Source organism: Cuculus canorus, chromosome 4, assembly GCF_017976375.1.
Source record: "Cuculus canorus isolate bCucCan1 chromosome 4, bCucCan1.pri, whole genome shotgun sequence".
Taxonomy (NCBI): Eukaryota; Metazoa; Chordata; class Aves; order Cuculiformes; family Cuculidae; genus Cuculus; species Cuculus canorus.
Window position 1 is genome coordinate 17,894,257 of NC_071404.1, and position 23,818 is coordinate 17,918,074.

General features: G+C 42.4%; 3 protein-coding genes across 6 annotated transcripts in view; 2 read left to right on the forward strand and 1 right to left on the reverse strand.

Annotated features, from left to right (window-relative positions):
• Positions 1–1,927: 1,927 nt before the first annotated feature.
• Positions 1,928–15,703, forward strand: LAP3 (leucine aminopeptidase 3). The gene is made up of 13 exons (XM_054065008.1): positions 1,928–2,083; positions 2,666–2,781; positions 3,131–3,185; positions 4,417–4,522; positions 5,587–5,746; positions 7,720–7,881; positions 8,880–9,038; positions 9,749–9,873; positions 11,636–11,724; positions 13,019–13,121; positions 14,228–14,307; positions 14,982–15,094; positions 15,204–15,703. The coding sequence occupies exons 1-13, from the start codon at positions 1,961–1,963 to the stop codon at positions 15,397–15,399; spliced, it is 1,587 nt and encodes a 528-aa protein (XP_053920983.1). The 5' UTR covers positions 1,928–1,960; the 3' UTR covers positions 15,400–15,703.
• Positions 15,704–17,638: 1,935 nt separating this feature from the next.
• Positions 17,639–20,661, forward strand: MED28 (mediator complex subunit 28). The gene is made up of 4 exons (XM_054065009.1): positions 17,639–18,052; positions 18,117–18,183; positions 19,758–19,870; positions 20,312–20,661. The coding sequence occupies exons 1-4, from the start codon at positions 17,765–17,767 to the stop codon at positions 20,507–20,509; spliced, it is 666 nt and encodes a 221-aa protein (XP_053920984.1). The 5' UTR covers positions 17,639–17,764; the 3' UTR covers positions 20,510–20,661.
• A 199-nt stretch (positions 20,662–20,860) lies between these two features.
• Positions 20,861–23,818, reverse strand: part of FAM184B (family with sequence similarity 184 member B) — a 45,309-nt gene continuing 42,351 nt past the window's right edge. For all 4 annotated transcript variants that reach the window (XM_054065004.1, XM_054065005.1, XM_054065007.1 and 1 more), the window contains one exon: positions 20,861–22,711. In XM_054065004.1, coding sequence (XP_053920979.1) covers positions 22,621–22,711 — 91 coding nt within the window. In that variant the 3' untranslated portion in view covers positions 20,861–22,620. The remainder of the gene's footprint in view (positions 22,712–23,818) is intronic.

Genomic DNA, 23,818 nt, shown 5'->3' on the forward strand with positions numbered 1-23,818 from the left:
TCTGAAACAAACCAACCAACCCCCCAGAATTCTGAATCACCTGACAATAAAATCCAATGCATGTTCAGTGCCGTAGGAAATCTGGCTCTTCATACTGAAGATAGAATAAGTGTCAGCAAACTCCAAACAGTTGTTTTCAATACAGTGCTTTTGCTACAGAGATACAAACCTACTTCTGACATTACACTGATGACATAGTGTGCATTTTCCTGATAAAATATAACCACATTCATTCTCATTGGTATTTTATTTTCACTGAATACATTTTTTTAATTCCACTCTGGGATTAGAATCATTGAATCACAGAATCGATAATGTTGGGAAAGACCTCTAAGATCAATAAGTCTAACCATCAACACAATACCAACATGCCTTTTAGACCATGTCCTGAAGTGCTGCATCTACACGTTGTCTGAACACCTCTAGGGATGGTGACTCCACCACTTACCTGGGCATCCTGTTACAATGCTTCACCACGCTTTCAGTAAAGGGATTTTACATAATATCCAATCTAAACTTCCTCTGGCACAACTTGAGGTCCTATCATTTGTTACTTGGGAGAAGAGACCAACACCCATATCACTACAACCTCTTTTCAGGTAGTTCTAGAGAGTGATAAAGTCCCCCCCTCAGCCTCCTCTTCTCTAAACTAAACAATCCCAGTTCCTTCAGCCACCCCTTGTAAGACTAGTGTTCCAGACCTTTCACCAGCTTTGTTGGCCTTCTCTGGATGCACTTCGGTGCCTCAATGTCCTTCTCATAGTGAGGGGTCCAAACCATAACACAGTATTTGAGGTGTGTCCTCACCAATGCCAAGTACAGGGGCATGATCACTTCCCTGGTCATGGTGGCCACGCTGTTTCTGATACAAGCCAGGATGCTGTTGGTCGCCTTGGCCACTTGGGCACACTGCTTGGTGATATTCATCCAGCTGTCGACAAACATCCCCAGTTCCTTCTCTGCCAGGCAGCTTTCTAGCCACTCTTCCCCAAGCCTGTAGCATTGCACGGGGTTGTTGTGACCCAAGTGGAAAACTCTGCACTTGGCCTTGTTACTCCTTTCTCTTTAGAACCTAATCAACTCTGCCTGAACAAACCTGTGGGTGCTGTACAAATAAAACATCATGGAAAATAATCTAAATTTCAGTTCTGGAATCCCCAATATAAGGCAGCTATGGAACTGTTGGAACGGGTCCAGACGAAGGCTACAAAGATGATCAGAGGGCTGGAGCACCTCCAAACAAAGATAGGGTGAGAAAGTTGGGCGCGGTCAGCCTGGAGAAGAGAAGACTCCAGGAAGACCGTATAGCAGGCTTCTAACACCTGACAGGGGTGTACAAGAAAGCTGGGGAGAGACTTGCGCATGTAGTGACAGGACAAGGGGGAATGGCTTTAAATGGGAAGGAGGAAGATTTAGATTCGACATGATGAAGAAATTCTTGATGATGAGGGTGGTGAGGGACTCCCACAGGGTGCCCAGGGAAGTTGTGGCTGCCCCATCCCTGGAGGTGTTCAAGGCCAGGTTGGATAGGGCCCTGTGCAGCCTGATCTGGTGGGAGGTGTCCCTCCCCATGGCAGGGGGGTTGGAACTGGATGATCTTTTCTAAGATTCTATGAAATTTGTTGTCTTTGCATTTGCTATAAAACTTTTGATTTTTTTTTCATAAACCATCTGCATTTTAATTTTCTATGTGCAAATTAAATACACGGCACACATAGCACAGCTGTTATTTTTAAGCTTGTGGTGAGCTCCCAGGAGCTGTTTCCCCCTCAGCAACACTGCAAACGTTTACTCAGGCAATAGCACAGGCGAGCAAAGCCACTCCGTGACACTGAGCTGCTGCGTTCATGCGGTAAAACCCCATATGCCCCTCCCCTTCCCCTCCCTTTCCCTCTCCCTCACCCCCTCCCGCCCCGCCCCTCGCGACGCGCGCTGATGAGGCGCTGGGCACGCGCCGGCCATGCTGCTGCCGCCGTGCGTGCGGGGGGCCGTGCGCCGCCTGGGCCGGGGCCCGCCCTGGGCCCGGGGCTGCCCGCCCTGGGCCCGGGGCTGCTCGGCGCGGAGCCGCGGGGCGGGCGGGAAGGTGAGGGGGCGTCGGGGACGGGGCCCTCTGCGCCCGAGGGAGCTCCTTTGTGCTTGATATTACAGGCTGGAAGGGGTTTCGTCTTGGTTTGAAGCCTTGTGGGCAGGTCTCCGGACATGATAATCCGAGGGCTGCAGCACCTCCTATCCCAGGACAGGCTGAGGGAGTGGGGTGTGCTCAGCCTGGAGAAGAGAAGGCTCCGAAGAGACCTTATAGCGACCCTCCAGTACCCGAAAGGGGCCTGCAAGAAAGCTGGAGAGGGGCTATTCATAAAGGCTTGTGGGGATAGGACCAGGGCGAACGGGTAGAAGCTGGAGAGGGGCAGATTTAGACTGGACATTAGAAGGAATTTCTTCACCATGAGAGTGATGAGGCACTGGCAGAGGTTGCCCAGGGAAATTGTGGCTTCCCCATCCCTGAAGGTGTTCAAGGCCAGGTTGGATGGGGCCATGGGCAGTCTGATCTAGTGGGGTGCCCCTGCCTGTGGCAGGGATGTTGGAACTGGATGATGTTTAAGGTCCCTTCCACCCCAAGCTATTCTATGACTTCATGTTGTTGACACTAATGTGTGGCCTTTTCTAGGGTCTTGTTCTGGGAGTCTACTCCAGTGAAAAGGAGGAAGGCGCTGCCCGGTTCACTAGCGCTGGAGATGCTTTTGATAGGCTCGTGTCTGGAAAACTAAGGGAGCTTCTGTCTGTGTAAGTGCGTGGTAGGCTTCTGAAATGGATTGAATTGCCTAAAAACGCCGATAAATTATTTTAATTTTATCATCATAAACATCTATACCGATGCCACTTCTCAGGCTGATATTAGCTTCTACCAGGCCAAGCAGTCGGGGGCGGGGGGCAGAACTCCTGTAGAAGAGCCAAAGCCTGAGAAAACAGATGCAAAAAGTTTGTGGGAACTTGGCTTTTCTGTGAATCAGCACTGAGCTGAGTGTCTCAGCACAGTGCCAAGGAGCAATTTGTGAATGTGGAGTGAACTTAGTACCATAAGATTTATCGCCAATAAGGACTTCTTCATCAAAAGAATGTCTTTGTATCCTAGATCTGGGCCACCTTTGAAGAAAGGCAAGACACGAATATTCCATGGTTTGCATCAGGTATGAACTTTGGATTTTTTGTGTGCACATTGAATGTGTGAGGCTTGCCCATATATCTTACTTTAAGTTGTGTTCGCTGCTGTGCTTGTAAAAATGCTCTGCCCTTCGTCTCCCTGCCACCACTCTTGATAGAACATCTGGTTCTTACTGGAACCTCTGGCTCTGCACTCCCCGTGTTTGCATGGCCTTTTGCACAATCCTGTATTCCCTCCACTGTGCTGCAAACTGAGAAGATGTAAACGTGTCTGTATGATGCTAAGTGTCTCTATAGAAGTAACTGAGTCTTACTGTAGGGCTAATGTAAATGACTTTAAATAAATCAGTTTGTAGTGAGTGTTGCCTACCATGTATAAAGTCAAGTGTGGAGACCTTAGACAGGTGACTGAGTAGAAAGGCTCTCAGAAATTTCGTGGTAGCTGAGCCCACTGAAGGTCCTATTATCTCAGTTCTGCGTACAGGGTAGTCTCTGAAGTATGTAGCAAGTCTCTGCAAGAGAAGGTAGTAAAATTTGGTCTTACACACTCTTCTAAGTGTGTAAAACAATAACTATAAAAAAGTTAACTTGAATCACTGATGTTCTGGAAAGCTAACACTAGTTTCACCATCTTGTTGACTGAAAGACTCTATTATAGTAAAGTAGTTTGAAACTTGATTGCTGGAATCTGCCAGAGCAGCTATTTGTGATGGAAGGGGAAGCCCAATATTAGCTTCACTTTTCTTTAGAGCAGTGGGAAATCTGTTCACATACATGACATTGAGTTTAATACAAATTTTATTTAATTCTTGGAAAGTCTTCTTTAACCTTTGTTATTTCTTCCTTTTTTCCTCCCACTTGCAGCTTGGCTTGTAAGGCAAGCATTCTGTCTGCTGTGCTACGTTGTTTTCCTGAGTTCTGGAGCTGTGTACCCCTATGTAGCTTCATTTTGTTGCCAGACAAATCATGCCAGCTTAGCTCTTGAGTGGAGCTTAGTCCCTGTCTGCTGCAATACACATAAGTAACTGTTAACTGGACAGCAGAACAACTGGTTGCATGCCTGTGGCAAATGATTGGGAGTACAAGACAGTGGCACTATACCGGCACTCTTAACATAGAAATGTGCATAATGTAGAGAAAGTACTAATTGTATTTTAATGTTCTGGTTGGATTGAGTTGGAAAGTAAAGTCTTTTTAACAGATCTCTGCGATGGCTGTAATAATGAGGGAAGTGAATTGTGTCTCGGCTTTATCTAGGACTTTCCGAGTGTGATTGTAGTTGGCTTGGGTAAGCAGAATGCTGGAGTAAATGACCAAGAAAACTGGAATGAAGACAAAGAAAATGTTCGTGCAGCTGTTGCAGGTGAACCATTTTTAAATTTTCTGAAGCATTTTGATTGTGAAACTATTGCAGTGGTGCAGCGCGTTCCACTTTTGAAGAGTGAGTCTAGATATTACTTCATTTTGAAATGCAAAACCCTACTGCATTGTTTGGTAAACACATTTACTTCTTAATGATATTTGTGAAGGTTTTCCTTAGTGAGGAAGGTGTTATAGGGCATGTAAATCAATCTGCAGGCCGGTAACTCTAGTTATTTATAGTGACTAATTTTCCTAAACAGTGGGATGTTGAAAATTACTACTATTTTGAAGCCTGTGACTGTAGGATGCACATATATTCACTTTCACTGCTTAGTTTGTGACTGAGATATTTGTGTTGTTGTAAACTGGGATTCTTCACAGCGGCAGTATGTTACCTCTCATAGGCAGCGGAGGCCTTTATCTTACTCAAGGATGACTGCTGCATCTAACTGTGTATAAGACAAGAATAAAAAGACTTCTCACTGCAGAGTTTGTAATCTGAGACTTGAGGTCAGTCACTCATGTATGACAGCTGTATGTCCAAAGTGTTAGCCTGTGTTGTCTCACCAGCTGCCAAAACATTGTTAAATTGTTTGGGTACAAAATAGAATTTATGGAATATATAATTTTTTTTGTTTTCCTCCAAATGAGTTCATACACTCTTTTATAAGCAAAGAGCAGTCACATATTCTTAGCAGAAAACTAAATTACAGTGAGTTTCTCATACATGTAGACGGTCATAATCCATAGCACACCAGAATGAAAAGAGCTTTTCTTTGATATAGGGTGAGCTTAAAGGAATTGGAAGAACTGTGGACTTCCCATTTTATTCTTGTGAATCATTACAGTTTGTCAAGTGATACTTTTAGTCAAGATCTGTCCGTATGTGGTCATTAGCATTTTTAATTATTTTACTGCATGATCTCTTAATTTGATTTACTTGTAAACTCAGGTGTCTTGAATTGAAATTATTCTTTCCTTGAAGTAACATATTGATTGCCTCCGATACTTGTTTTGCTGTTCTGTGCAGTGCTCAGCCTATTAGTTTTGTGTTGTATTTTTCAGTTGGCTGTAGACAGATGCAAGACCTGGAAGTCCCTTGTGTTGAAGTAGATCCTTGTGGAGATGCTCAAGCGGCTGCAGAAGGTGCTGTCCTTGGATTGTATGAATATAATGAGCTGAAGCAAAAAAAGAAGCCTGTAGTTACTCCTCAGCTTCATGGAAGGTGATGGCAAAAGGAATGCTTGCAGATTTACTTATCTGTTTATTTCTAAAACTGTGTACATGCTTGTGCATGAGAAAAATATGAAACTGAAAGAATAAGGCTAACATCTCTCTTAACTCTTGCTACTCCTTTGAATTTCCTGAAGTATTTTACATCTCAAGTATACTTACACTGTTTTCTCCATATGTTTTGTTAGTATGCTGTGTTCTGAGAATAAGGGTAAATAAATGCTACTTCATAGAAAAGGTGGCCTAGGATAAAAGTAAAACATTGCTTGAAGTGTAGTTGTGATGGGAAAGGACATTTGTTGGTATTGCAAGCCAGTCTGTGTTAGACTTCAAGGTGTTCCCTTTGGTGTGTTCCTCCAGCTGGCCAAGGCCCCAGTGAATGACGTCCCTACCCTCTCCCTGCAGTGTGAACTTCTGAGGGTCCATTTCATTGTTGAAGTTGATGAAAGTATCAGCCCAGTATCAGCCCTTGAGGAACACCATACATAATTGCCAGCTAGATCGTTCAGCTCTCTCTGCTATCTTCTGAGTCCAACGGTTCTTCCATTTTCTCCTTCATTTTGTAGTCTACCCCTCCAGTTCATGTTTTCTCAATTTGTCTTCAAGGATTCTGTGTGAAAATCGTGCTAAAGCAAAGATAAATGACATCCACTGTGGTCCTTTGTGTCAGCCCTCTCATAGTTGGTCAGGCATGATTTTCGCAAGTAAATCTATAATGACTGTTGCCAGTGACCATCTTACCTTTATGTGCCTGGAAATGGCTTCTGAGATTACTTTCTCCATAAACTTTTAGGAGATTAGTCTAGTATAAGAGGTTCGTAGTTCCCTATATCCTCCGTACCATTCTTAAAGATGAGAGGACTTTTCCAATAATCAGAGACTGCATTCAGTAAAGAGACCAGGCTTGCAATGATGCCAGCCAGCTCTCTCAATACCCCACTACCAAGGACTGGTGAACATCTGGCTTCCTCGAGCAGTCCAAAGTCTATCTTTCCCTGCCTTGGGTGGCACCTTTCTTCTCCAAACTCTGTTACTAAGCACAAAAATTGGGTATCTGAAAGCAAACCTTAGTAAGGCTGATGCAAAGCAGATGTTGAGAACTTCAGTTTTCTTGATGTTCACTAGTTTGCCTCCTCATTCAGCAATAGGACAGCATTATCCCTGACCCTCCTTGTGCTGATAATGTACTTGTTGAAGTCCTCTTGTTGCCTTTCCCACTTCTTGCTAGTTTGAGTGTCAGGTGAGATTTGACTTCTTAATTTCATCCCTCTGTATCCAGGTAACGTTTCTATATTCCTCCTGGGTTCCTTCTTTACCATGTTGCTCTTCTGAGAGGTGGAATCCGTTTAATGCCCTGTTTTGTGTTGCCTTTTAAAGCAAAAAAGCCTTTCAGTTCTGTCTCAGTGAAATGAAAGGTTTTGTACTGGTAATGTTAAATAACCAGAGATCGCCATTTCCTCTGCAGGCAGCTCTTCAGACGTTTCCTCTGTCATTCATTAGTGAAATGCCTGGAGTGCACAGTGAAATGAGATCCGAACTCCACTCTTACCAAATAATGATATTTCAGTAAAGTGAAAAACAGAATTGGCGTCTTTATGTGGTAAATAAAAACTTTCAGGGTTATTACAATTAACGTGATTACAAATTTTGGAAAGGATATTAAACTTTTTACTTAAGTATTTAACCCAATCTCTGACTAGTAGGGATTAGGACGAGATCCAATGTATTAGATAATTTTACATCTGTGTGTTCTAGAATTCTTCTAGCTTTCTGTGAAGCATTTGGCACTGTCTAGAACCAGAGATAAGCTACTATAATAGACGTAGATGCACCTCGTAGTAAGATTACTATGACATTCTTAATTGCCCCAAATTAATAATACTGCATTTTCAAACAGGAGAGAACAGATGGATGCTGACATCTTACTTTTGCAAATGTTTTTGATTATCGTATGTTGTTGTTTAGTGCTGAAAGTGAAGCCTGGCAAAAAGGTGTTATCTACGCTGAGGGTCAGAACCTCGCTCGATACCTTATGGAGGCTCCAGCTAATTATGTAACTCCAATCAAATTTGCTGAACATATTGAACAGAAGCTCAGAAGTTTCAGCAATGTGAAGGTCCATATAAGGTAAATTCAATTTAAATGATTCCTCTATAAAGTAAGATAACTTCTAGGCTATTCAAATCTGCAACAGGCTCTTACGTTCATTCTGCCTCTTCAGATGACAAAAGCAGGGAAAGTATCTGGGCACTCTCTTTTTTTGCCAAACTGCAAGCTACTCTCAGCATTAGAAGGTGAGTTGCTAGTTTGCAGAGTAAGCAAGATACTGTGACACAGTGAAATGATTAGCTATCAATTAGTCATGCAGTCAATTACAGCTTAATTGATGCATGTGCTATGAAAGAGAGGAAACCTGATGAAGATTGATTAAATAGAGGGCAAATATTGGGTACCTTCGTTCTAATACCTTTTAGGTTTTTCTTAAGTGGATTTTGTACCTACCTTTGTATTTTTGGGGTTTTTTTTCATGTGGGAATTAAAACATTCTCTATTCACTGCTGTTGCTGTGGGAGCCTTTTTTTACTTTTAAAAGTGTTAAGATGGAGTCATAAAAGCCTTTGCAACTGAACTTGCACAGCTAATGCTTTGCGCCTCAGTGCACTTCGGTGGAAATGGGCTGACTGGTTACACGAGTGTTGGGGGTTGTTTTGTTGAAAAGCAAAAGATTAAGGGAAATCAATTTTGCCTGTAGTTAATCATCTTGATAGCAGAACGCTAAATTGACTTCCTGCAATATTGTTGCTCCATGTGCCTTCAGAGACTGTAGCCTGATGGGCATGTGAAAGTTTAATGTTTCCGATACAGAAGTGTAGACTGGTAGTTCTTAGTGGTGTTTTTAAGCAAGGCAAAGCAAAAACCAAGCAGTGACTTAGAGGCAGTATTTTTCCGTTTCACAAAAAAAAGTAGTAATGGTTGGATGTAAATGATGGTTTCCAAACTAACTAAAATGGAATTAATAATTCATGTACAAATCTTCAAGAATTATGATCTCTTGAAAGCAAACAAAACTATCTTAGTTAAAGTGTCCAATTAAAAAAAAATAAATTAATATATTTCTATTCCAGACCAGAGTCTTGGATAGCAACACAACAGATGGGAGCGTTCCTGAGTGTAGCTAAGGGTTCGGCTGAACCTCCCGTCTTTCTGGAGATTCACTATTCGGGTGGTGCTAATACGAATGACTCCCCGTTGGTATTTGTAGGAAAAGGAGTTACATTTGACAGGTATGTATGCTAATTTTTTAATGACTAAAAGAGGGGAGATGTCTTCCTGCTGCTCATGTTCAATGAGAAGATGCTTTTTCTTGGTTCAGGATAGCTTTCAATGCCATTTCAGTGAACTTGCCCTGTATAGTTTATGCTGCCTTTCCTGGGAGAAGACAAGCTTGAGTGATTGGACAAAATAGGAGTTGATATGCTGTTGTCTTGTAAGGGGAACATGGAATTATTTTTTTTTTTGTCCTGAGCAAACTTCTGGATGAAGAATTTACATATTTAGAATTGCTATCTGTTACTGGACAAATATACTTTACTTGAGAAAAGTGCAAGCAGTTAGTTTAACTGCTTTACATGTCACATGACTACTGAGTTATTTATCAGTAGTCATCCATCCATATGTAGTCACCCCTTCCATATGCCGATTTTACCAAGTGTACTATTTTCTTGTTTTGTGCCCTTTTCCTATTATTAAGGTCATTGAATTAGTCTGCTGTGGATTACTTGGATTTTTATGGCATTATAATTATGAAGAAATAATTGATGGACGTATCTGGGTTTCATTTCAGATAGGATATCTTGCTCTCGGTATTCTTGTTAGGGTGTTCCAGGGATATTTGAAAACATATTTGGTGCTAAAACATACCGATGGACAGAATATTATCAATGCATGCAGCTTTGAACTACATGTCAGATGGAAATTGCTCTGTTTATTCCAGTGGTGGCATTTCACTGAAACCGTCATCGGGTATGGATGCGATGAGAGCAGATATGGGAGGGGCAGCAACTATTTGCTCAGCCGTTGTGACAGCAGCAGCTTTAAATCTGCCTCAAAACATAATTGGTGAGTATCAAAAAAATCTTAATTTTACAAGATTTCTTTTTGACAAAGTCATTTTATAGTATCAGCACTGGTAATGGTCAAAGATAAATGCTGTGAACTCTTGCAGGCTTATTTGTCTCATTCCCTCACTCAGCTTCCCTTTTACTTTTAATTGCTTATGAAAAATTGCCTGCTTTGCTTGAATATATATTTCAACACTGAATTTAAATTTTGAAGGCAGAATTTTTAGATCTTGGGTGAGAAATAATTGTTAATAAACTTATTAAAAGGTTTTTTTTAAGTTTTTGATCCTTCATTACAAGAAGGAATGTGGGTATCTGTGAAATAAATTAAAAATTAAAAAGTGTTACTTGAACTACCTCCATGAGTGCTTACGGTTGAGCAGGAAGAGGGATCAGGTCTCGTTTCCCTAGGTGAATATCATGGCAGAAATCTAAAACAAACCTAGGCTGCTGATGCAGCTTTTAAGTATTTGAAAAGAGGCTGTAGCAAGGTGGGTGTCGGTCTCTTTTCTGCATGTAACATGTGATGCAGTGAGAGGGAACAGCCTCAAGTTTCACCAGGGGAGGTTTAAGTTGGAGATTAGGATATACTTCTTCACCAAAAAGGTTGCTGAGCATTGGAGCAGGCTGCCCAGGGAATTGGTTGAGTCCCCATCCCTGGAGGTATTTAAAATATGATGTGGTGCTTAGGAATATGGTTTAGTGGTGGGCTTGGCAGTGTTAGGTTTACAGTTGGACTTTATTTTAAAAGTCTTTTCCAACCAAAAGGATTAGATTCATTGAATTGTTTGGTTTGGAAGGGACCTTAAAGATAATCTAGTTCCAAGTGCCCTGCCATGGGCAGGGATACCTGCCACCAGACCAGGCTGCTCAAGGACCCATCTAACCTGGCCTTAAACACTTCCAAGAATGGGGCATTTCTTTCTGCAGAAATGTTGCAGAACTGAAATATAATGAGCTGATTTAATATCCGTGGCAAAACCAGTTGGTGATGATGTATAGTCTGTTATAGGATACGTTTCGTTTGAGAACCTTGACTATCAGAGAATTCTTTTAGTCACTTTTATCCTTCAACCAGTAGAGGGCAGCAAAACACACATCCTCATGGCATTCCTCGCTTAAAAGTATGCAATGGGAAAAGCTAAATTAATGGAACAGAAGTATGTGTACAGGCTTCCACTGAAAAGTCGTGGTCCACAATTCACTTATTCCTTGAGCTAGGGGCAGGTTTTCCCTAGGGATGCTGGAGCGCCTTTTATCCCTTTATCCTGTTCATAATTGGAGTTTTGACTCTGCCCCTCTTTTGCTCATGTCTATTTGCCGAGTCCTCAGACTCCTCCTGACATTACACAAGGCTTATTTGCAATAAGCAGAGCTTGAATGGTTCAGAGTGGTAATTTGAGAAGTTTTAGAAAGAAAGAAATCCCTTTATATGAGACCAGTTATTAATCTGTGGAAGACATAAGATGATACTTGTTCCTCCTCTGATGTCACTTGTCTGGGCATTAAGTAGAAGTAAATCCTAGTGAAAAAATGCTGTAGGTGAGATAACGTGGTGGTGCAACATGCGGAGGAATTTCCTTGAGTGAAAACTGGACTGTGTGTCTTTCAGTAACCAGGAAGATTTGGATTTTGAGCATAAGTGCAAGATGAGAATAGTACTGTTTTCTTAAGGAGATATTTGGGCTTTTTTTCAAGTGTGTTTTGTACATCTTTTCTCAGAAATAAACTAGTAATGCACTTCTCTCTTTCTCTCTGAGGTTTGGCACCCCTCTGCGAAAATATGCCCAGTGGTAAGGCAAACAAGCCTGGGGATGTTGTTAGAGCCAAGAATGGGAAAACAATACAGGTATGCATATGAAACCTGGATTTTGAATACTTTTAGTTGAATGGTTTAATCAATCGAGTTGTGTGACTGCAGTTAGAGTACCTTTGAAAAGGCCCTTTAAAAAGATAAGCAGTGCAAATGTACTGGTTTTAAAAATGTAAGAAGTGTGTTATTAATTAGAAATCACTGTTGTAGGATTCTTTCAAATATATATACAGATTGAAGAGATTGGAAGTGTTTTGGGAAGAGCTGAAAAGTGTAGTCAGCTAATGAACATACTGGAAAATCTTATTTTAGCACAAGAGGTTGTTACAATGCTCATAAATGCATCAGGTTCTCAAGTCAGAATGAATAACATATTAATTGGTTCTAGCAGACCCTTCCAGGAGTAAGACATAAGAATATTAGTTTCTTGCTGACATAAACAAGGTCTTCACCCTCCCAAGCTGCTCCGTGCAATCAGAACTCTGAGTCATAGGGGCTGTTGTTCAAAGGAGCTTGCCAAATTCGTTTCATATATAATCCAAACTGTTCCATACTCATCTAATAGATTAAATGGTACCGAAAGTCATTGTGCTGTAGACAACTGATTTCCTCCAGAAATCAGTAGATAGCATAATCAATGTTTCTCTCTGGATTTCTGTGATTCTGCTACCTTTGACTTGTCAGATCCTCCCACTACCTTTAGGTAGCTCTCCCAAAAGCGAGTTCAGTCATCTGGCAGAATTCATCATGAATTTTTCCTTACAAGGGAAAGGAGCAAAAGGGCTGATTTTTTTACTTGGTGTTTTTTTTAAGAGGGAAAACATTTCAAGATCCAAGGAGAAAACAGTATAATAAGGAACTGTTTCCAAGGATTGCATCTGTGTTGCTTTGTTGCATCCTTGCCTCCTTTGCTGTTTCCGTTGGCCAGATCTCTGTGCTGGCTCAGAAGCAGCCCCTGGGGTACCTGGGGCTTTGGTGGGAATGATAACCAGCCCCCACACTCCACTGGGGCACTTCTCCAGCCTCCAGGCTCTTCTGATGAGCCAGCAAACAGAAGCCCAGCATGCAGAGGAGGCTGCCATGCTGAAAAATCACTGGACTTCAGCTACATATATGCTTTTATTTTATAAACATTACTGTATATACATACTATCCATTTGCTTTTTTTTTTCTTTTTAGTTTGGGTAAATTTTGATTATCTCAAATTCCTAGGGTCTATGACAGTGCACTTACAGTCTGACAGCTATTTAAGATAATATGTAAGAAATACGTCAGTCAAAGGATGTTTTCAGCAGTTGTTAATCTGTTTTGACTAATTTTGCACCTGAAGGTAGATAACACAGATGCTGAAGGAAGACTGCTGTTAGCTGATGCTCTCTGTTATGCCCACAATTTTAATGCAAGGGCTATTGTGAATGCTGCAACATTAACAGGTAAGCAGTGTCCTTCTGTGCTCCTTTTGCAAGTCAGTTCTTTGTTACCATTGTTGATTTGGCTGTGGATTAGTTGCACTATGTATATAAGCCAGCCTGAATTTGAAAGCAAATGAGATGATTTTATTTGTTGTAAAACAACAGCTAGGACAGTTTATACTCTCTCAACTCTGCACCGTCTATAGCACTGGAGAGGGGGTTGGCATGCAGGGCACACATACAGCAGTGTAGGTGAAGTTGGCCACCCAGCTGAGCTGGAACTGAGAGAGTGGGAAAACCTATGCAGACTTCAGTGTTTCTGCATAGCGTTTCCTAGTGCTTCCATTTCTGCACTAAGCTTTTCCAGCTCCTGTGTCTGTGGGATGCAGAGATACTGATTTGGTTGTGGAAGAATCCTGCCATGTCTGTATGGCACTCGCCATGCTGGAGCCAAATTAGCCTCTTTGTGAACGGCTTCCTGAGTGCCAGAGCTCTGACCCACCCAGCACCTGTCCATGGTAGGAGCTAGCTCAGATCTCCATGATTCTAGAGAACAGCATAGGAGAGTCATTCTTCTCTTCTCAGGAATTCATTTGACTGAAGTATCTCTTATTTTATGCGAAGTTTGCATACTTTCAGGCATAGTAAAATGTGCCTTAAGTGTTTAGTATCTACAGTTGTATAAGAATGAAGTTATAATATTAAGTTTAAAACCAGTGTTGTAGGTGCATCTCATGAACTGCAGTAACAAGCTGTCATGGGTGGAGTGACTGTAGCTGAAATGAAAGCAGATGTGCAAGAGTAGTTCAGACACAAGTCCACTCTGTTGCTTAGTGAACATGTTAAGCAAAACAATTACCTTTCTGTATATTCTCTACTTGTGCTTTAAATTACATTCCATCAGTTTTACCAGTTCAAATGCTGTGGAGAATTTAAATAGAAGGGAAGACAAATTAAAGATCTAAAATTTCTAAAAATGCAAGTGTACTGAAATCTTTAGTTTTTTCAGACCTCAAAAATTGCTGGCAGTGGGAATTAAGAACAAAGTTCTGTGGGGAATCGGGATGCAGAGGAATAGCTCAGGTCAGTCTTTGCCTTTGTATAACCTCAAAAGTGTCTTTCTGCAGGTGCCATGGATGTTGCATTGGGGTCCGCTGCAACCGGAGTGTTCACAAACTCATCTTGGCTTTGGACTCACCTTTATGAGGTAGGCCATCTGCATTCTTATTAAATCGTAATAATTCAGTAATAGTGGCTGTTATTGAAAAGTTAGTGCATTACCAAAAGTCTTACTTTACGCAAATCTAAAATCTATATTATTACAGTTTGAAATCTTGTGGGAATTGTGTTAGTACTGTAGTTAATTGAAAAGAATTAATTTTTGCTATTATTAGCCCTTTAGTAAGGTTTAATATCGTACAGCAAACAGCATGCACACCATCTCAAAGATCTGCATCTTCTGATAATCTACTGCATATGGGTAAGCTCTAGACTACTGACAGTAATTAGTTCATGTTAAAAAGATAATTGATCTTGCTTAACAACACCGAGACGAAAATTCAGAGAGGCTTTGTCAGTAGCTGAAGCATGGTGGCTGAAGGAGGTCTCTGAAGGGAAGGATTTGTATTGTCGGGAGGAAAAAAAAGCATCAGTCTTTAGTATTAGTCTACAGGCAAAATCTGAAATACCTAAAAAGTAGGATTCCCTGTTTTGTTTTGCAGTGTATTTCCAAATACCTAATATTATTTGGGCTAAATTTTTTTAGACTGATCAAAGCTAAGCAAACATAAGCTTGCACAGTACCAGGGCTTATAAATACAGGTTTGGAAGAAGGAAAGAAAAAATATGTATTTGCCAAAGCTATTGGTGTTTGTTTTTCAGGCCAGCATTTTGACAGGAGACAGAGTTTGGAGAATGCCTCTTTTTGAACATTACACAAAACAAGTAACAGACTGTCCTCTGGCAGATCTGAGTAATATTGGAAAGTACAGCAGGTAAGATGTAACACTATCTTTTGTGTGCTGCTTCCTTTCAGTGTATTTCTTTAATGTTTGTGCTGTTCCTGTTGCTTTAGAAACAACACAATTTTTCTGCTTCCCACAGAGCCGGAGGAGCATGCACAGCTGCTGCATTCCTGAAGGAATTTGTGACTGCCTCTCACTGGGCTCATTTAGATATTGCTGGTGTGATGTCGAATAAAGATGAGGTGCCCTATCTTCGAAAAGGCATGGCAGGGCGGCCTACAAGAACCTTAGTAGAGTTTGTGGCTCGATTAAGTCAGGACAGTCACAATAAATAATAAAACACTTATTCTAAAATCACCCACTCTGCCTTAAGAAATTTAAAAGTATTATTCATAAATGAGAGCCCCAGGAATATTTTCATCATGGCAATGAATGACAGATGTATTTTACAAATCATTACTTGGGTAAGAGCATCTTGCCTTTGAGATTTATCATCCCATATTGTGCAGTTTAAAATAAATATTCTGTTTGAACTATTGAGATATTTAGTACCAAAAAAATTATGATGGAAAACCTCTCAACTCCAATTTTATATGTAAAGTAAGCATCCTTATTGCAAACAATAAATCTCTTATTTGAGCTTGTGTTTTTTTGATGGAGAGATGGAGAGAGAATAGCTGGAGATCATATCTGTGCCTCAGTTTTGGGTGAATCGTATGTGGTGGGAAAGGCAGCTTTGCATGGTTGTTTATGAAAACACCATTCTAACATTTCTGCTTAGAAAAACTAAAACTGCATCTTGGCTTGTATAAAAAATGGTGTGGCCAGCAGGAGTAGGGAAGTGATTGTACCCCTGTACTTGGCGCTAGTGAGGCTGCACCTTGAATACTGTGTTCAGGTTTGGGCCCCTCACTACAAGAAGGACATTGAGGCACTGGCACCTGCCCAGAGAAGGGCAACAAAGCTGGTGAACGGACTGGAGCACAAGTGTTTTGAGGAGCAGCTGAAGGAACTGGGATTGTTTAGTTTAGTGAAGAGGAGGCTGAGGGGAAGATCTTACTGCTCTCTGCAACTGCTTGATAAGAGGTTGTAGCGAGGTCTCTTCTCACGTAACAAATGATAGGACAAGAGTAAAAGGCCTCAGGTTGCGTCAGGGTAGGTGTAGAGTGGTTATTATGAAAAATTTCTTTACCAGAAGTGGTCAAACATTGTAACAGGCTGCCCAGGGAAGTTGTGGAGTCACCATCCCTGGAGGTGCTTAAAAAATGTATAGCTGTGGCACTTTGTGATGTGGTTTAGTAGGCATGGTGGTGTTGGGCTGATGGTTGGACTGGATGATCTTTTCCAACCTTAATTAGTCTGATTTGTATTGAGGCAGACATGATGTACTATCAGACTTGTTGGGTTGTTCTATCAGTGTGATTAACATGGCTTCAGCACTAATTTATGAAGTGAGTCTTACATTTGTGTTGGAACTCGTTTATCTTAGAATCATGGACTGGTTTGGGTTGGTAGGGACCTCAAAGATCATCCAGTTCCAACTCCCCTGCCATGGGCAGCGACATCCCACTAACTCAGGCTGCCCAGGGCCCCATCCAGCCTGGCCTTGAACACCTACGGGGATGGCGCATCCACAATTTCCCTGGGCAACCTCTGCCAGTGTCTCACCACTCTCATTGTGAAGAAATTCTTCTTAATGTCTAGTTTAAATCTTCTCTTCAATTTAAAGCTATTCCCCCTTCTTCTCTCACTACATGCCCTTGTAAGCAGTCCCTCCCCAGCTTTCTTGTAGCCCCCTTCACATACTGGAAGGTCACTGTAAGGTTGCCATAGTGCCTTCTCTTCTCCAGGCTGAACAACCCCAACTCTCTCAGCCTGTCCTCACAGCAGAGGTTCTCCAGCCCTCTGATCATCTTCATAGCCCTCCTCTGGACCCATTCCAACAGTTTTATAGCCTTCTTATATTGGAGATTCCAGAACTGGACCTGTTTCGCAAAAATGAATGAATGCAAGTTTGTGTTTGCTGTTTGCCAGAAGAAACCTGCTACCCTCTACCATGATATCTGCCACCGTGCTGGTTCCCCACATTGCCTGGCTGTGCGAGGCTGTTGGGCTCCAAGCAGGGACAGCATTCCCAGTTCAAATGCCAAAGACTTAACCCTTACAAGATATGGTGATGGTTTCTTGAGCATTTGGGGAATCCAAGCCCAGAGGCTGGGAATTTTCTTTCTTTTTACAGCAGTTTTTTTGTTAAATGCTGGTGATAAACCGGTGATTAGTCAGGCAGGAAAATCATGGAATGGTTTGGGGTTGGAAGGAACCTTGAAGATCACCCAGTTCTGACCCTCCTGCCATGGGCAGGGACATCCCACTAGATCAGGCTGCCCAAGGCCCCGTACAGCCTGGCCTTGAACACCTCCAGGGATAGGGCAGCCACAGCTTCCCTGGGCAACCTGTGCCAGTGCCTCACCACTCTCATGGTGAAGTTCTTCCTTATGTCTAGATTAAATCTGCCCCTCTCCAGTTTATACCCGTTCCCCCTGGTCATGTCATGACAAGCCTTTGTGACAAACCTTTGAACAGTCCCTCTCCAGCTTTCCTGTAGCCCCTTCAGGTGCTGGAAGGTCGCTATAAAATCTCCTCGGAGCCTTCTCTTCCCCAGGCTGAACAGCCGCTCTCTCAGCCTGTCCCCCACGGGCGATGCTCCAGCCCTCTGACCATCTCCTCCCTCACGTCCAATCTCGACGCTGCCAGTGCCGCTTTCGAGCCGCCCCGTGCGGGGCCGGGCCTGGCTGCCATCCCCGCTCCCCTCCCGGCGCAGGCGCGGGCGGCTCCATGGCGGGCGCGCTGGGCTCCATGTTCCCCAACCAGGCGCCGCCGCCGCCGGGGCCTCCGGGCGGCGCGGGCCCGGCCGGCCTCATCCCGCCCGCGGCGGGGCCGCGCAACCCCAACGCGACGCTGGTGGACGAGCTGGAGGCGTCCTTCGAGGTGCGTGGGGCGGGGGGGCGGCGGGGCGCGCGGCGCTTCCCTGGTGACCGGCCTCTCCCCGCAGGCGTGCTTCGCCTCCCTGGTGAGCCAGGACTACGTGAACGGCACCGACCAGGAGGAGATCCGCACCGGTGAGCGCGGCGGGGCGGGACGGGGGAAGGTGGGGACACCGAGCTGAGTGGGGCGTCACCCAGGGGGACCGGGACAGGCTGGAGAGGGGCTGTGGGAGCTTCATGAGGTTCAGCAAGGCCAAGTGCAAAGTCCTGAGTCAGGGCAGTCCGCAGTTTCAGTACAGGCTGGGGGTGATGCGATTGGGAGCAGCCCTGCGGAAAAGGCCTTAGGGGTGCTGGTAGATGAGAAGCTCGACATGAGCTGGCAGTGTGTGCTCACAGCCCAGAAGGCCAACTGTGCCCTGGGCTGCATCAAAGGAAGCGTGGCCAGCAGGGCAAGGGAGGGGATTCTGCCCCTCTATTCCTCTCTTTGTGAGACCTCGTCTGGAGTACTGTGTCCAGTTCTGGAATTCTCAACATCAGAAGGATATGGAGCTCTTGGAACGGGTCCAGAAGAGGGACACAAAGATGATCAGAGGGCTGGAGCACAGGCTGAGAGAGTTGGGGTTGTTCAGCCTGGAGAAGAGAAGGCTCAGAGGAGACCTTATAGTGACCTTCCAGTACCTGAAAGGGGCTACAAAAATGCTGGAGAGAGTCTGTTCACAAAGGCTTGTAGTGATGGGGTGAGGGCCAATGGGTATAAACTGCAGAGGGGCAGAGTTAGACTGGACATTAGGAAGAATTTCTTTACAGTGAGAGTGGTGAGGCACTGGCACAGGTTGCCCAGGGAGGTTGTGGCTGCCCCATCCCTGGAGGTGTTCAAGGCCAGGCTGGATGGGGCCTTGGGCAGCCTGATCTAGTGGGATGTCCCTGCCCAAGGCAGAGGGGTTGGAACTGGATGATCTTTAAGGTCCCTTCCAACCTAAACCATTCTATGATTCTGTGATCTAATTCCAACCCCCCTGCCACGTGCAGGGATGCCTCACCAGACCAGGCTGTGCAAGGCAGCAGCCTCTCCTAAAGCTGCTCGGGAAACGGTTCAGAATTCTTTCCGCAATAATTACAGAAGTTTGGGAGACTGTAAACACATCTAATGGATTTCTGAGGCTGCAGCAGGGAACTTCAGCCCCTCAGAACATGAGTGAGAGCCCCATGTATTCGACCCTGGGAGACTGGAATCCTTGTGGTCTCGAATTCCAGAGTGGCCCATCTGAGTCCAGGGGCTCAGCTGGAGAGTCGGAAACAAAGTCACACTTGGAACTGGTGTTAGTAGTTTTTTCACTTGTGTGGAGAAGCATCCTTAGGGCTGCTGGCGTTGGAAGCTCTGTATTGCACAGCAGCCCGACAGACAAGTAAGGAAGCTTGGATTGCTGCATGGCAGTGCTTTGAGACGTGTGTGACAGGCACCTGTGTAGGGTGTGTGATTAATACTGAACAGATATTAAACAGGGAATTAAGACATAGCCCTCAGCTGCTGTTCAGAAGTGTACTTTTCCCTGGAAATTTTTAAAGCTCATTTTAGTAAATCTGAAGATATTCTTTCTAGAAAGTACTGTGAAATGCATTTTTAATAGCATGCAGACGGCTACCAGTATCAGCCTGGAAACTTCTTTTTTTTGGAATCTGTTCTTCCTATTTTGTTATTTTATGTTTAGGTGTTGATCAGTGCATCCAGAAGTTCCTGGATGTTGCAAGACAAACTGAATGCTTTTTTCTACAAAAAAGACTGCAGCTGTCAGTCCAGAAACCAGAGCAAGTAATTAAAGAGGTATGTTTTAAGTTCCTGTGCCTGTGCTGGATTGGATACCTTTGTACAGTTATCACCTTGTTCACACTTTTGAGGTTCTCAACATGATGCTGTATCTTAAGCTGGTAGAACTTGACTGCTAACATAGTTCTCACCATGAACCTGGAGAAGCTGGATGCCTGCTGCTCAGTGAAGTGTTGGAACACAGATGATGATTTCATTGGAAGAAACAAACTAGTTAGTAAAATTTTGCTGGAAGTAATGATCTCTGAAATATGTGAGCTAGGGGAATGGAGCTAGTGCGTTCACAGTGCTTTCCCTCTGTTTCATTAGACACTTTTCTATTATTAGAACCCCTGTAAGATCAGCTTGAAAACTCAAGCTAAAAAAATCACATGTTCTTGAGGTAGTCATTCTTATGAATGCTGTCTGTTTACTAATACACATTTTTTTCATCCATAGGATGTCTCAGAATTAAGAAATGAATTGCAGAGAAAAGAGGCATTAATTCAGAAACATTTGAGTAAACTGCGGCACTGGCAACAGGTCCTGGAAGATATCAGTGTACAGCACAAAAAGCCTGCAGAAATGCCTCAGGGTCCGCTAGCTTACCTAGAACAAGCATCTGCTAATATTCCTGCTCCAATGAAGCAAACGTGATCTTTGATTTTACACATCCGCGTATTTTCAGCACTGTAAAGCAGTGGCGTACTTTGTATGCTCTTTGTATAATGTAGTTTGTACTACAAATATAGTTAATGAGGCAAAATAAATTATCTTCTTTCCTCCCCCAAAAAACGTGAAATGTTTTTCTATTTCAATGGAAAATACGCAAAGTTGCTTTTCAGGATGATTTCTGGTAGAAGCAGCTTTTCCAGAATGCATCCTATTTCTCTAGAGGGGGTGGCCCTAGCTTTCCCCTAACTATGTTTTTGCTGGTACAATGAAAATGCTTGCAAAGATCACTGTTTGGTTTTACGGGAAGGTTACTTGTGTTCTGTCTGTTGGGCTAACAGAGAGATGGTCCAAAGTACCTATCCCCAAACAAACACTCATTGTGGATGCTGGGTTTTCAGTACTGTCCAGTCTGCAGAAGTAGCTTCTACTGGGCTGCACTATTTAGTAATGTAAATGTAGCCATAAAAAGAATTTTGAAGTAAAAATAGCAAAGCGGTCCTGTTTGTGTATTACTATGCAACAACATCCATATAAAAAAGACACTTTCTAGGGACACCATTTTGAGGACAGAGTTAATTAATTAGAATATTGTAACCCTGGAAATTAGAATTAGTAATTGTGTATTGAACTTCTTAGGGTGCTTTAAAAGGTTTTGGGGCAGAGTGGATGAAAACTCTTAAAGGAAAACAGCCCTGTACATTTCCACTCTTCTCACAGGCACCAAAGCACTCTTAATTACTGTGCACCTTCTTTTATCTCCTTGGTTGCATGTATAAGAAGTGTCTTTTTGCCAAACGTTTTTGCCAAAGTCTCCTCCCAAACCAATCAAGTTAACCTTGTTAAAAATACTAAACAGCTGGGATGAGAGTAGTGGCCTGTGGAAGCATCCTGCCCCTTTTGCCACGGGTGGGGTGCAGTGGCTGTTCTGTAGTGAGCGCTTGTGTCTGCTGCTACAGTTCTTGCTGGCTGCTTGATGCAAGAAGGGGTTAGGCTGGAGGTGTGCCCCTTCACAAGTAAAATTTGTTACCTAGGCGGGCCCTGCTGGTGGAAACAGGATGGGGATTCAAACTGCGCAGCAGCTGAAGCTGAGCTATCTGATCTTGAGCACTGGGCTGCTGTTGCACAATTCCCTGCTTTTCACAGCAGTTGATGAATTACCCGAGGGTTAATTTCTTCGCGGGTGTCTTTCCTCCCAGTAATGAGTTAGTGAGATCTGATAAACGCAGTCGTTTGCCCACATGGTATTTTGATGGGCACAAGAACAATACTGAGAGAAAATGTAGAAGTATGCAGTTCCCAAAAACCTGGAACTCGGTGTATCAGTCTGACTCACTTCAGTGTAATGTACAACTACTTTGCAAGTGGATTATTTACAAGCAAGTTTTAATGTTTGTGTTTATATATTATCCTAATTTATCAGGCTGATTGTTACGTATATTGAAGCACAACAGGAATAGATTGCAACGCTAACTGTACAAAACAGTTTATTAAGCAAACCAGAAAGTATTTTTAAACCAGCTTGCTATAAACATGCTGTTCTTGCAGGTGTACCACATGCTTTACAGTTGATAGTAAGTTTAACAAAAACCTATTAAAACCTTAAAATATTATATTATTATATGCAGAAATTATTTTAAACAACTGATGAAGTAAACGTATAAAACTACAGAAATCACCTACAGAAGTCTTTTTTTTCAGCTGAGCCAGATTGACAGGATGTATCAGAGCTCAAACTGCATATTTAATGTAATTGTAGAGTAATGCAGTCTCTTGATTAAAAAGTATTTTCGCAGTAGTCAGAAGTTTGCTTTTTCTTCTTTTTTTACAGAAGTTTCAGTATTCAGAATTTTGCTTTTTCTTCTTTTTTTACAGAAGTTGTTTAAAAAGCACATTTTTTCTGAAATCCATGCCTTTAACTCCATAGTAATTAGACGTAGGAGAGTGCAGTTGTTCCTAATTATTTACTTGGAAATTACTTTTTTTTTTTTTTTTTTTTTTTTTTGTCCTAAATCATATATTGGATTATAACTCCCTCAAAGAAAACAGGAAGAGGGTTTTTTTAATAATTCTGAGAAGTACAGAAATAGTTTGCTTTAAAATGAAAAATATTTAGTAAACCATTCTTGATGCTGAGGGTCTTGGTTTTGGTCATCTTTGGTTTGCGGTGGTTCATTGCCGTGCACCCTGTGCAAACAAATCAGCATTAGCATCTTTTACTTACAATCTTACCAATATTTAATATTTTTTTTCCTGGAAAAGCTTATGGATCTGCGCTCACATGAACTGGATGAGGCCAAAAGGAGACAGCTACAGCTTCTAGTGGGATCTATGCTAGTCAGGTAACAGCGCTAACAGCAGTGGTAGTAACATGAAGGAAAGTGTGGAGGAGAGCTGAACAGCTATGCAGAAATGTTTGAACATAATTCTTGACTTAAAATCTCAAAAAATAAAAAAGGATGTTTCAAGAGTATGAAGTCTTGAAAATCAGAAAATGGCAGCTGTACATCAGTCTTAAAAATATGAAATACAACTTACGCATTAAAAATGTTGGGTAAAAGTTTTAGTTAGAGCTGAAAGATTTATCTGAATATTAACCTTTTTTTTTAATCAATCCTCTTGCATAGTCCCTGATTTTTCAGCATTCAAGATGCTTTTTTAACATTTGTATTTATTTCAGTTAACTTATAGTACCAAATATGACTTCACTTGTGATCGATTGATTTAAAAGAGTAAGAAAGTAGCAGCCAAGCTACCCTCAGTCTCCCTGTACATTTCTCTTTAAAATACAAATCTGCTTTGCCTCATCAGTCATCTGGGATGACAGAATGCTTCTACCTTTACAACATAGTAATTGTCAAACTGGATCGAAGCCTGTGTCCCAGGTTATTGTCTTTGGCACCATCTGCCTTCAAGGGAAGAGCTCTGTAGCACGCCATTTACAGGACAGCTAGTCTCCACTAGGAGATAGGGGAGAAGGCTGGCTTTTGTCCTGAAGGATAGTAGTAGGTTGGGTTTTTTTTTAATATTTATCATTATAACTGTATAAAGTTAACTACATAAATTTTTAACATTTCTTGAAGAGACAGTTCAGTCATGTTTATAAAACACTAAACATTAAAAAACTCATAAATCTGAAGCAAAATTGAAGCTTTTCAAAGAAAAAAGATCCAACTAAAGTTTTTAGTTAAGTATCTGGTAATTGGTAATTGATTCCCAATTTTTAACTCTGTAAGCCCCCTGCCAAATGACGAGCCTAGATAAATTCGAATATCTCCTAAAATAGAAAAATGT